Here is a 14,391-nt window from a genome sequence, read left to right as displayed (position 1 = left end):
ATACTTGGAGAAAAGTGCCCGGTCGCTTCCATCTCCGTGGCCTCCGGCCGCGCTCCGTGCTCACCGAGCCTGCGACTGGCTCAAGGTAACCTCGAGCTGAGAGCTCACTCCTCGGCTCTGTCTCTATAGCCGGCTTCCCCGCTCTAATACCTGCAAGCTCTGCAACACTCAGACACCCCTGGTCCTTCTGTGACCCCACGGGACCTTGGGTTACGCTGACCCCACATGGGCTTCCCCCCGGTTTAGCCTCTGGAGCGATGTCCCTCCGTGGAGCAGACTTTTAAAAGTCCCGATTTTGTACTCTGTTGCTCCGCCGTTTGCCGGGAGCTGGCCCCTCCCTCCGCGGTCTATCTTTCCGATGCTTTGGATTCACTTCTCCGCAGGTCCTACCTTTCAGAAAGTGATCGGTTTTCTGTTTCTAGAATTGTTGTTCTTCTTCTCTTCAATTTCCCATTGGATTTGTAGGTGTTTGCAATGGTTAGATGAGCTATCTAGCTGATCTCCTGCTACCTGATGTCGTCTCAGCCTGCTACTTCTCCGCCATCTTGACTCCTCCGAAAAATCTGCATCTTATGCTGAGGAATTTAGTTACTATCCTGAGTGACAGTTTCCCAAACCTTAGTAATTTAAGTATTATTTCCATAATATGTGTTATATCCAAAGCTGCCTTATGTTATTTTTGCTCTCCTTGTAAACTACTTGTACTGTTATTTGTTTAACATTTTCCTCAAATGTCTTACTTCGAAACATAACCTGTTTTCAAAAGAAACTTCACACCAGTATTGTAAATAGAAAATCAACGTCACGGTGTCTGGGTGGCTCAGTCGGTTAAGCGTCTGCCTTCAGCTCAGGTCATGATCCTGGAGTCCTGGGATTGGGCCCCAGGTTGGACTCCCTGCACAATGGGGAGTCTGCTTCTCCCTCTTCCCCTTACTCCACTTGTGTGCATGCTCTCTCTCTGAAATAAATAAAATCTTAAAAAAAAAAAAAAGAAAACCAAGATCACTTGCAGTCAATTCAAGGTCACCATTAAAATGAATGTGATTAAAATAAAACATTCCTGTTAACTCTTTGGTTCTCAAAGTCTCTGAGCCTGAGGCTTATAGTTTCATTATTTTAAAGGGAGATGGTAGGTTTGGGAGAGGAGTTAAATTCACTGTAGCAGTAAACTGAGACTCCTCGAATGAGTAAGGGGGAAGAAAGAGAGTTGAACAACACATGGCTCCCTTACACTCTAAGTCAAGAGTGTTCAGCATGGTTCCTGTGTACCATGTTCGATACTGCAGGGATATGCATGCCACGTAGGGGGACATGTTATAGGCCGTACTGGGCTACCTGAGGATTCAGAGCTAAGAAGTGACAAAATCAGACCTACTGGAGAGTGATTAACTCAGGACTAGAAAAGGAGACCAGAGAAGTAGCTAGAACTTTGTAGAGGAGGTACAAGGATTTCCGTATGGTCCAGTCAGTATAATAGGATGAAAAAGAGGGACCAGATTTGAGAAAAATCTGTGATCGGGCCACAGCAAGAGTTGGTGCCTGGAGGGATGAGCAATGCAGGTCAAGGAAAGAGAAGGGCTGGTGATGCTCCCCAGCGGGATTGTTTGGGAGACTGCATGTGTGGTCACGTGACCCAGGCCACGTTTACAAAGAAGAGATAGTAGTAGAGTATATGATGAGTGGTGGGGAGGGAGGGAGCAAATAAGGGATGAGAGTGCTAAGATTCCCTGCTTTGGAACGTGCTGCCTGTGACAAATATGCACCCATCCTAGGCTCACATCAAATTTTTGCTGAGGATACAGCAGAGTGGGGAAGGTCGGCAAGCAGGCCACTGGAAACCACCCTGCTGGAGCTCAGAGACAGTCCCAACACCAGAGAGTTTGGAAGGGACCCCGGTGGCCTATCAATCAGCCTCAAAAACACTTGAATTTACTTAATGACCATTTCAGAAAATTTGTATCATAAGCAGGTAGACAAGTTCAAGGTATACTAGACACATTTACTTTCGTAAGATGTTAGAAATGAATCCATCCAACCAAAAACTCATTAAGAACCTCTTTCTATAAAGCAATTTACTGAGTGCTTTTAGGGATAGAGAGATAAATTAGACACAGACCCTGTTCTCATAGAGCTTGTAAAGATCTAATAAGAGAATGGATAAAATTTTCAGGGATACGAGGCCTTTATTCATGATTTCCAGAGAACAAATTTAGCCTCAAAACCTCCCTAGTAAGCATAATCTGAACTTTGTCTTCAAGTGTTTTTAGAAATTGATGATGGTGATGGTGTAGAACAACAATATAAATGAAATTCGGGGTAGCCTCATAAAATTGGAAATTAAAACCTTGTCAATCATTAGTAGCCCCTTTTCCTATGTTGTACTTAAAATGCTCATTTTCCCAGCTCAGGAGAAATAATCTCAAGTTATGTCTTACGTATAGCATAAACTTGCCCTTCCTTCTCAGATGTGTATATGTAGTAACGAATTGGAACATTCTCATCAGACCCTCTTGAACAATCAATTTCATGTAACTGGGATTTTTTGTTCCTGATCAACAGGACACAGACTAGAAAGCATAGATTTCACTCTGAGCCTACAAAAGAATCAGAGGTTTGAAGAAGAGGAAGGACAACAAGCCTAACGTTGATGCTCCTTCTTCAGTCTCTAGACCCATCTCTGGAAAGAAGTGTTTTCATAAGACTCAGACAGAATTCATTTCCACAGAGCATTCTTAATGGCTCCTGTCAGTACAAAACAGCTGGGAAACATATGGTATCCATTTCCCTGTATCACTTGGAAAAAATTTCACGTGTAAATAAAGCCAACATAAAAGAGTAGCCCTTTGAACCCATGACCTTATACAATACCTAAATAGATTGGTACAATCCACTCGTTGTATTGGTCCACTAAATTATGTGACTTTAAAAATTGTTTATTACCTCCTGAGATGCACGTTTTCAAGAAGTTCCAAAGGAATCAAGGTAATTGGCAAGATATTAGCAAATACCATCCCTAATAATAAGTACATATCTATGAAATGTCAAGGAGTATGTATGTGTATAAATACACACACACACACATAAACACACATATGTTGGCCACTGTATTTTAAGCATTTCAGAAAAATTGATGGATAAAATTAAAAGCATATTTACACATTATAAACTTTACATCCGCTATCTCTCTGCTGTTTGAAATACGTAACCATGTGTTCTTAAAAGGAAGAGAGAAAAGCTTGGCAGAAATTTCTGGCAGACAGTTTTTCATAGCTTCACATTTTGGGGGAAAAATAGACCTATAAAGGATAGGAAGTCTTTTAAATTTATAATGGACCAACTGGAATTAGTCTTTGCCTTTGCATATTTACATTTCATAAATAACTTTAGAAAACCCAGCTCTCATTGGTGATTATCACTCCTCTGAGTTTATTAACGGGACTTTTGTCCCCTGTGATATTAAGCTGTAAATCCCTCAGAAGGATGCTCTTCGGGCATTTACAAGGAGATTTAATGTGTTGCACAAAGTGAGATTCAAATTCAAATACTAGCATTTGTTAATTTGTGCCAAGTACTGTGTACAGCTTAGAACCAGAGCCAACGAAAGGGAAGAGAAGTGGCAGCTCAGCAGCATCTAGATACCTTTCTTCCCTTCTGGAGCATTCCTTGTTAATACCTGTTCCTTACTGGACAGAATCCAGGCCTCCCTCCACAGCTTATAGGATTCTCTTCATAGATTTTAACAGTCTTGGAACCAGACCATTTAGTGCAGACCCTCTGGAAAACCCCATGCCAAATTATGGTCTGTTTGGAGGTAAGACCCCATCCACCCACAGTTACATAGTATTCTGGCTCAGAATAGTTCCTCTCACCTCCTTAGCTTGCTTCCAGAACTTTCTCTGAATCCTTTTAGAACACTTCCCAATAGGAACAAGACTGACTGGTGATCTAAATTTGGGGAACTTTTAATAACTTTTACGCCACTTTCACCCCTAGAATTGTGGTAGCCAGGGACTGTCCTAGAAGTGACAGGCCTGAATTCACCCCACCTCTCTCTTTCCTTCTTTGGTTGTGTCCAGTAGCAAAGAATGGACACAAGACCATGCTTTGGGATTAAATACTTCCTACCTGTTGTTGTTCCAGAAGAGGAGAGCGAGATGGGAGGCTCCTAGATGGAGGGCATGTGCTAAAACCTCCCCTCCACTGTGAAAGGGGGATGGTGTAAATGTAAGTGTAAGGGGAGGAGGCCATAAATCAGAGGTCTCCCAAGTTTTCAAGGGAGCCGGGTCAGTGGTCTAGTCAGGGGTGTGTCCCAGAGAGGAAGCAGGATCATCATGAGGGAGGAGACTGTTGTTCCTGTGCCAGAAGGCACAGGGTTATCTTCCATGAGGCTAACCCGGAGAGACGGTGTTCTCTTTAACTTCCAGATGCATTGTTTCACTCACACTCTGTGTCTACCAGACGCTCTCTCAAAGGCAAACCAGACCATCTTAATCTAAGCTTTGCAGATAACTGAGAAGAAACAAAAATGCCTACCAACGTGCACATCTCGGCCTCCCTTCTCTCCCTTTGCAGCTCCTTCTCCTCCTGGTTGTTTCCAGCTTTGCCAACATTGGAGGACACCCTTGAATCTCACAGCATGTTCTGTTGTGAAGTGTTAATACATGACATTGCTGTGTCATTTTCCAGAGAGCACCGGGAAATACCCCTGAATGGTGGTTCTCTGGGATAACCATCTGTGGGGGGACAGTCACCCAATGGGTCACGGTTTCAGTTTGCCCAATATTAAGTAATTTACCCCTTTTCTATGTGGGACTTCTTAAACTTTAGGGATATACATATACGTATGTATGCATGAGTATATGTGTGTGTGTGTGTGTGTGTGTGTGTGTGTGTGTGCACGTCCCTTCTCTCCCCAAACTACTTTGGAAGTTCAACACAGAGGATCCAGTCTCTCATTTCTGTTTTCCAAGGTCGTGACAAGTATCCTAATCATTCCAAAGAGGTATACCCAGGGAATGAGCCTAAAAATCTTGGTTTGTTTGTTTGCATGTTTGTTTCAGCAGACTGCTTTTTCCATGATTAGTATTTTCATTAATTTTGAGCCAATAGGTCATAACTTTTATCACTCACTGTTTTCCAGCGGTCAGCATGAACTGTTTGGTTTACCGTACACGTTCTCTCGAGGTCGTCCCCTCAGGCAGGGGCTTTCTTTGAACGTAACGTGAGTGGACTACGCCTGCCTGCGTGGCCAAGATACCTTCGGCATTTCAATGTAATACTCTCCTCTTGTATGTATTTCTAAACAGTTTCGAGCTCCGGCTGGAATTGCAGCGTGTCGGCCCTCATTACAAACACGCAGAAGCCCACGGGAATCGCCGACGTGTACAGTAAGTTCCGTCCCGTGAAGCGAGTTTCCCCGCTAAAGCACCAGCCAGAGACTCTGGAGAACAACGAAAGCGATGACCAGAAGAACCAGAAGGTGGAGTACCAGAAAGGGGGTGATTCCGACCCAGGTCCCCAATCCGAAGAGCTCAGCCCTGGAGATGGAGACAGCGGTCCCCAAAGTAAGAGCACCGAGCCCAGCACCTTGCTGGGAGAACTGGAGCACTATGACCTTGACATGGATGAGATTCTGGATGTGCCTTACATTAAATCCAGTCAGCAGCTTGCCTCTTACACCAAGGTGACTCCAGAGAAGAGAATTTTGGGTTTGTGCAGCACCATCAATGGCCTTTCTGGCAAAGCCTGCTCTCCTGGCAGTGCTGAGAGCTCTCCAGCCAACACGACCCCGTTCTGTGTTCTTTCACCTGTGAAAAGCCCTCAGCTGAGAAAAGCGTTGTCCGTCGTCCGCGACCAGCAAAAGCTCTCTGCTGAAGAGTCTGAGAACTCACCAGCACTGGTGAAGTGTGGCTCCGCCTATGAGCCCGAGAACCAGAATAAGGACTTCTTCAACAAGACCTTTAATGATGCTCCAGGTCGAAAACGTGAGAAGGCAGTGACAGACTGTCAGCTCAGGGCCTTCCATCTGCAGTCCGCAGCCACGGAACCCAAACTAGAAGAGCCCATCGGGAGTGGGAACTGGACCAGCTCCCAGGGTCCGGAAGAAAGGAGTGAGCATCTGAAAAAAGTGAAAAGCATCTTGAACATTGTTAAGGAAGGACAGATCTCTCTCCTGGTAAGTGTGATCTAAGTCCATCTTCTGGAGACTTCGGTTTCATTGGCTCTATTCATGAGTAACGGAATGATGAGCGTTTGTTCCCTTCTGGCTTCATCTTTACTCATAGCTTGAGTTAGGGGATGTGCCTTCTGAATTTTAAAATGCAAAGGTAGGAGGTTAATACAGGGAGAAAACCAACGGCTGGAGAAGGAGTGTTATTCCACTTTAACTGTGCATGAATCTGACAGGAATAGGACCCATAATCTAAACAAAAACAAAACAAAGTCCAGCCCTTGCTTTCACATGAATCTTAATGTCCTTCTTTTCCATGTTCAAATGGGTCCCCGTGCTCTCACTCAGTTACTTGTGGGGACGTCGGTTCCTTGCTGATGGTGGGCCTGCCACATAACATGAACAGAGCGTCTTCTGTTTTATCCTGATCATTATTCAGAAGACTTGGACCAGGAAGTTTGAAAGCATTTGCAGATAGAAGCTTCCCCTAGAGCTTAGTTGCCCTCTGACCTCCATGGAGTTTTTACTCAGTTCCAATGCTGCGAGTCCAGGGAGCCTGAAGAAGCTTTTCTAAAGACTCAAGTCACAGAGTTAATGTGATGTAAGAAAAGTCTGTTCTGCTTCGGCTCAGAGAAAGCTCAACTGAAATCACACCCCATCTGCCTGCATTGTTCTTTTCTGGCTTCCAGACTTGGATCAAACAGTAGCAAGCCTGGGCTGATACTATGATGTTAATTAAAATCGCACTCGAGAAAATCATCACATCTTGGCAGTGTAATTCCATTTAGGGTAAAGCCGTGCAGAGATAAGTACCATGTGCCTGGTCTCTTGTCACAAATCAGACTCTTGTCATAGGCGGATAGGCTTGAACACTTTCCTCCCCCCACAAAAATGTAATATTTTTTTTCTCCTGAAAATAGCTTTTTCCATTTCTCCTGGCTCTTCCTCTCTTTTTCTCTCTGGTTCATTCTTTTCTTCTGCCCATTCCACATTTTCATGTTTCCCTGATGACAACACCTCTTGACTCTTCCAACAGTCCCTCTCAACCATGTCATACACAGAGAAGTAAGCTTCACTAGAGGCGAGAACACTAATGGCCAGGTATAGCCTCCAGGTGCCCCAGGAGTTTGTTTGGGGTGCAATTGTCTGGAAAGAAATCCCGTGGTAGCTCTAGTTGTGGCAGCTGTCAGATAGCTTGCGATCAAAGCCAGTTCTCCGTTGTTTGAGGCAGACCAGATGGTGGAGAGAAGTAGTTCCTTCATTCAACAAACCTACAGCAGAGGATACAACACAGTCTGGCTGTCAGCACTTAGCTGTCGAGTGGAGGAGACAGAGAGGGAACGTGCTAATTACCATAAATGTCATTGGAGTTGTTTAGAAAGCCATCTTGGCCCCTCTGTGAGCTCGCTGACCAAGCCCTGTCGCCATGTCTCCCATGAAGGTAAGTCCCTTGAGGACTCGGGTTCCAAAGGATAGGATAGAAAAACTGTAATGGAAAGTCATTAGCATTAATAGTAGGGAATTTTTGACTTCTCAGATCCCCAGGATGGCCACCAGACCTCCTGGAAACTCAGCTCTTGTTCCCAGTGTCCACAGCGAAACCCCCACAGCATCTCATTCTGATTCTTGACTCAAGTGGTCTAATCTTACCGTCCCGACAGCCACACCTCGCTGCCGACAACCTAGACAAAATTCACGATGAAAATGGCAACAATCTCTTACATGTGGCCGCGTCGCAGGGACACGCCGAGTGTCTGCAGCACCTCACCTCTTTGATGGGAGAAGACTGCCTCAGTGAGCGAAACGCAGAGAAGCTGACTCCAGCGGGCCTGGCCATCAAGGTGATGATGGGTTGGGGTTGGGCCCGGCACAGCTAGAAGGTGGATTTTTGGTTTTGAAGATTCCTAGTGAGCTTAGCTGGAGAGCGGAGTATGGGGAGAGAGTAGCGTTGGGTACCAGACAAATGGCAAATGAGCATACTACATTTAAGAGAATAATCATTTCCATTACTAACTGCTTTGAGCTTTGGAAACTACTTTCCAGTTTATGGTGCAACGAGGGTAAGCTTCACATCAGCTAATAGAGAGGAACGAAAATGATCTCTTGTGGTTCTCAGAGCTTTTGTTATTCATGACGACTGCGATTTAAATTTTTAACCACACCTGAATTTGTCTGAGACTGTTTCATTTTTTCCTAATGTGAGTATAATGAGCGAGACAAATGAGGAAAAGGTGTATTTTAAGGAATGGTAAGTCTCAAGAGTATTTCAGATAATAAAGCAGGGTTCTAATGGATCACGTCTGAAATGTAAATATCTTCGATACCAAGAGTTGTTTAGAATATCAGAGCCAAGTTCTGAGTGTCATGTCGACTGGGATAGAGTTAAAAAATTAGAAATTGTGAGTCAGGGAAACATGGTCTTTTATATCTCACTGCAGTGAGTGCCTCTGTAAAACATAACACATCACTAGAAGGTTGGCTATTAAACTACGCTTACTTTTAAGATCTTTGGCCCCTAAGTGTAGAATTCAGTCCTATTTGTGAAGAAGCCAGAAGTGAAGTTCCGGGAAATACAATACATCTGGTGCTTCTGCATATGTGCTCTGCTTTACATAATAGCCATGTCCTCTAAAAGCTGAAGAATCATTTTTAGAAATTTTGAAATTTACTAGGAGAACTCGCTAGTTAAAGAAATGTACATGCGTATTCAATGAAGAACATGTTACATTTGAAATACAAGTGAGTGCTGTCCTACCCTTGCTATATCTTATGCAAATCTGAATTTTTGCATCTTTAATTTATTTACCATTCACTGCACTTTTTAATTTTTTTATTTTTTAAAGATTTTATTTATTTATTTGACAGACAGAGATCACAAGTAGACAGAGAGGCAGGCAGAGAGAGAGGAAGGGAAGCAGGCTGTGCACTGAGCAGAGAGCCGGATGCGGGGCTCGATCCCAGGACGCTGGCATCATGACCTGAGCCAAAGGCAGAGGCTTATCCTACTGAGCTACCCAGGTGCTCCTCACTCCACTTTTTAAAAAGATTTTATTTATTTATTTGAGAGAGAGAAAGAGAGAGAGCATAAGTGGAAGAACGGCAGGGAAGAGGGAGAAGCAAACTCCCCAATGAGCAGGGAACCCAAAGCAGGACTTGATCCCAGGACCCAAAGATCATGACCTGAGGTGAAAGCAGACACTTAACCAACTGAGCCACCCAGGCGCCCCACCATTCAGTGAAGTTTTATGTATGAAAAGTTTCTTTCTGCTTTATGTAATTGTATTCAATGATAATGTGTTATTTCCAAGATAGTATAGAAAATGGTATATCTTTGATAAAATAAGAGATCGAAGACCCTGGTAGATATTGCTTTCCTTTAGTGAATGTCGCTATGTCGTATTAGGAGCTGAACTGCAGGCAGCCATCATGAAGAAAGAGAAATGAGATGGGAAGTCAAGGTGCAGGATAGATGAGTTCAAAAATGTGTACCATGTCCACCAGGTACTGTGTTAGGTGGTGACAATACAATATGTATGAGATTTAGTCCCTTTTCCTCAGAAGCTGATAGCCAGATAGATAGGGCAGGTAAGTTACTAGTAATTCAAGTGCATGATGGCAAATTTGGTTCTAGACCTATATCAGAGTCCTGTGGGAAGACAGGGGTTGGATCTGGTCATCAATGGATGTGGGTCAGTGTTGAATAAAATATTCTTGCAATGCCAAGAATTGTTGACATTTGCCTTGCTCTTTTAGTGTTTATAAAATACAGTACTCATGAGCTTTCCTAACTGTTGTTAGATTATGGAGTATATCATAGCTATACAGGGGGATGAGAAAGTTTTTTTCTTCATTTATATACCCTAGTGCTTGTTTTCATGGATTAAGAATTCTCAGAGTAGGACAGTATCTAAGAAACTTGTGGTCATTAGGCCAATCCTGGCTATAAACTCCTTCTACAGTACCGATATTGGTAATTCATTCTTAAACTCCTCCAGTCAACATACTGCTGTCATGTAACCAGCATGTAACCTTGAAATGCAGTGGTTTATTTTTCTGTTTTAATGAAGAACGCATATCAAACCCATGAGATTCAAAAGCTCTTATGGATTTGGGGTCTCGGATATTTCATGGACGATGATATGAGAAATGGAACTCTTCTTCTATTTCTTCATTTAATCTAGAATTTACAAAAGAAGTTAATACAAATGTTTCATAGTAAGTGCTATCCCCTTTGGGAATCTGACTTGACACAAATCCTGCCTCAGTCCATTCAGTGTCATTTGATAGACATCAGAGAAGTTGAGGGAGTTCTATGAAGTCATCATTCTTCTGTTTTAGGAATTGTTTTGAACACCAGTGACCAACTGATGGTGTTTCACCTCATTAAGCATAGGTCTGAGAGCCCTGCTCTCACTAAAGACAACAAACTTGGTTCATATGAGCAGAAGACACTGAGATCATGTGACTCGACTGACAGAAAGCAGAGTCAGAGATAGGGTATCAAATAAAAAAATTACCTGAGAAAGGGGCTTTGAAGGCTTTAGAACACCTATTGCCTCCCCTTAAACTCCTTAAATGGAACATAATAAATTCTTACCAGTTACATGCAGAATTTATTTAGAGTTTTCTGGGGAACCCAACACTAGATCCTGTGGCAGTTCAGGGCATTACTGAATGCCCTTTGGGAACAGTTAAGCAAAATAACTGGAAAGAAAGATTTCTATATGGTGTGTTTCTAAAATAGGGCCAAAACAATTCATTGTTTTAGGAGCTAAGCAGACTTGGAATGAAATAACCTTAGTTTCCTTTTTACTTCTCCTTCAGTCCTCTGATGAAGCTCAAAGATAACACAATGGTCTGGTGAGAAAATAGCTTCAAAGACATAACCTACTGTCTTCCTTTTTTTTTTTTTTTTTAATTTATTTTCAGTGTAATAGTATTTATTGTTTTTGCACCACACCCAGTGCTCCATGCAATACGTGCCCTCTACAATACCCACCACCTGGTTCCCCCAACCTTCCACCCCCTGCCCCTTCAGACCCCTCAGATTGTTTTTCAGCGTCCATAGTCTCTCATGGTTCACCTTCCTTTTTAACTCCCGTGAGTGACCCCAGTTTCAGAGACTTCAGCAGCAAAACTCTCCTGTTTGAATTTAATGATTTTTTTGTTTTGTTTTCTTGGTCTTTCTGTTTATGGCAAGCAATGTTGTGTTCAAAACCATAGTAGCAATCTATTTCCTTCTGCCTTTATAGTAGCATATTATTATTTGATACATTTATTATTTAAACATTGCCTTTTTGAATAACTAGAACTAACAGATACCTGACATTCTACCCAACAAAAACAGAATACATATTCTCCCCTAATACAGATGGAACATTCTCCAGAATAAACCATATGTTGGGCCACAGAACAGGTCTCAATAAATATGAAAGGAATGAAATCATACAAAGTATATCCTTTAACCATAATGAAATGCAATTAGGAATCAGTAACAGAAGGAAATTAGGAATACTCACAAGTCTCTGGAATTAACACACACCAAAATAATCATTTAATCAAAGAAGAAATTACAAAGGAAACTGGAAAATATTTGGAGATGAAAGAAAATGGAATATATTATCACTTAAGGATACAGCTAAAACAATGCTGAGAGAGAAATTTTATAGTCATAAATGCCAGTATTTAAAAAAAGAAAAGCAGGGATGCCTGGGTGGCTCAATGGGTTAAGTATCTGCCTCCAGCTCAGATCATGATCCCAGGATTCTGAGGTAGAGCCTCTCCCCACCCCGGCCCTGTCAGGCTCCCTGCTCAGCAAGGAGTCTGCTTTCCCCTCTCCTACTCCCTCTCCCCCCTACTTGTGCACTCTCTTTCTCACAAATAAATAGATAAACCTTTTTTTTAAAAAGGAAAAAGGAAAGCTCTGAAGTGAATAGCTTAACCCTCTACCTTAAGAAACTTGAAAAAGAATAACAAACTATATTCAAAACAAGCAGAAGAAAAGAAATTTAAAAATTCAAGCAGGCAAGGGAGCCAGCCCATACAGACCAACCTACTCTGGCAGCAAGGAGTGCAAAGGCAGGAGGAGACAGATCTGAGGTGGCACCTGGAAGCTATTCACCACCCACTTGATCTTGCTAGATTCCCCCAGTGGAAGAATAGTGTCTGCCTGTGAATGGTTGAGAGTTGACTACTTGAAATTCCACTATCCAAATAGGTATAGATGAAAAATGAGTAGATTACCTCCTATATCTTGTATCTAGAATAAGCTTCCCTGACTCCATGGCACAGTAGCTCTTTTCTTCTGGACTAAGGTCCCTACCGTGGGCAAACCAGGAAGGCAGCTGAATGTCTCATGTGTGGTAGAGAGGATCTGGGAGAGTGTGCTACTAGTAAAAGGTAACAGTGTTGTGTGCTGAGTTATCTCATAGGTTTTGTCTCATCTGGTGCTCACAGTTACTTTATGAAGCAGTTAATACTATCCCTGCCATTTCACAGATGAGAAAACTGAGTGCCAGGGAGGGGAAGCTACTTATTCAAGGCCTTAAATCTAAGTAGTGAATTCAGGATTTAAATCCATTGTCCTAATGACTAGGTTATACATTTCACAGCTGCCTTCCTGGTTTGTACAATGTGGGATCTCAGCACAGGAGGAAAAAACCAGTGTGGGGATGGAGTCACCAAAGATTTTGGTGAACATAGCATAGCATTTGAGCCAATATAATAAAGTTATTTTCTCTTTTTTGATTTTGGAATCCTACCATTTCAAATTATGAAAGGTAAAAACCTATTATAAGAGCAAATGAATGAACAAATGTTGGTATATTCATACAAGGGAATACTTACCAGCAATTAACAACAACAACAAAAAAGAACAAACCTTTCATACAAGAAGAAGCTTGGATGAATCTCAGAGGCATGAATGTTGAGTGACAAAAGTGAGACACAGAAGACTATGTACTCTCTCCTGTTGTGATGGAAATCCTATCACCGGTTGCCTAGGGCAAAGACCAGAGGAGTCCTAAAGATTTTGGGAAAGCGGGGAGTGGAAATGTTCTCTATCTTGATTGGAGGAGCAGTTATAAGAGAATATGTATTTGTCAAAATTCATCAAAGTATATGCTTAAAAAGAGTGGAGTATATTTTATAGTGTGCAAATTATGCCTCAATAAAGTCATTTTAAACTAGCTGATTATAGTTATGAAGATGCATTTCAGTAAAAATTCCCCATCAGATTTTGAGCCAAAAGCATAGACCAGAGATAAAATAGAAAAGCACAGACCAGTTTGATAGACTGCAAATAAATGAAGCCATATACGAGAACCAAAGTTCACGTGATTTCTTCCCTTGGCAAAGTTACCATTTATGAGGTATTTTTCAAACTTCAGTGACCTTGAATTTCTTTCTTTCCTTCTTTTTTCCAATGTAGAATGGTCAGTTGGAGTGCGTCCGTTGGATGGTGAGTGAAACAGAAGCCATCGCAGAGCTGAGTTGTTCTAAGGATTTCCCAAGCCTTATTCATTATGCAGGTTGCTTTGGCCAGGTAGGAAGAATTTTTAAAGATCAGGTTTATAAGCCATCATTTCCTTGTAACATTTTTCAATGAAAAACATGTTTTAAACAACCTAAATATTTCCCAATAAAGTAATGGATAAATAACAAAGCTACATACCTATGATGGAATTTTATGGGAAAACATGGGGATTAGATGATACTAAACTGTCTGATACAAAACCATTCGTATAATTTGGTACCAACTTTGAATTCTGGAGAGAGAGAAGAAGAGAAATAGGTAATAAGACTTGAAAAAAAAAAACAAAAACCCAAAAAAACTATGTCCCATCATGTTTAGAGTAGTTATCACTCGGGGTGGAATTAGAAATGGCTCTTGTCTTCTTTGTTGTATTTTTCAGGATTTTACAAGTTTCCTACAATAAATTCATTTAACTTTTGTCAGAAGGGAAAATGATAAAGTTTCTATACCCAATAATAAAAGGAAAATCTTCAGTAAGATGTTAATTAAGGAAGTCTCTCTCTATTGAACAAACACACTAACTAGATGAGTCTCAGTTACAACCAGTTCCTACACTAGGAAATCCCAGGGTGAGTAATAGAGGTACACAGATCCCAGTCCAAGGTATGGAGTAAAAAAAAAAAAAAAAAAAGTCCTTTTATTTATCCTTTGAGAAGGATAAGTATAAATTATACATATTTTTTTAAGT

At 41.8% G+C, this 14,391-nt stretch overlaps 1 protein-coding gene across 8 annotated transcripts in view; it reads left to right on the top strand.

The window, feature by feature from the left end:
• SNCAIP (synuclein alpha interacting protein) overlaps positions 1-14,391 on the top strand; it is a 159,204-nt gene that overhangs the window by 114,395 nt on the left and 30,418 nt on the right. For all 8 annotated transcript variants that reach the window (XM_047731136.1, XM_047731139.1, XM_047731141.1 and 5 more), the window contains 3 exons: positions 5,307-6,175; positions 7,831-8,010; positions 13,599-13,712. In XM_047731136.1, the coding sequence (XP_047587092.1) occupies positions 5,307-6,175; positions 7,831-8,010; positions 13,599-13,712 (1,163 nt within the window). The remainder of the gene's footprint in view (positions 1-5,306; positions 6,176-7,830; positions 8,011-13,598; positions 13,713-14,391) is intronic.

Source organism: Lutra lutra, chromosome 5, assembly GCF_902655055.1.
Source record: "Lutra lutra chromosome 5, mLutLut1.2, whole genome shotgun sequence".
Taxonomy (NCBI): Eukaryota; Metazoa; Chordata; class Mammalia; order Carnivora; family Mustelidae; genus Lutra; species Lutra lutra.
The sequence above is the reverse complement of the archived record's forward strand: the minus strand, read 5'-3'. Positions and strand labels throughout refer to the sequence as shown.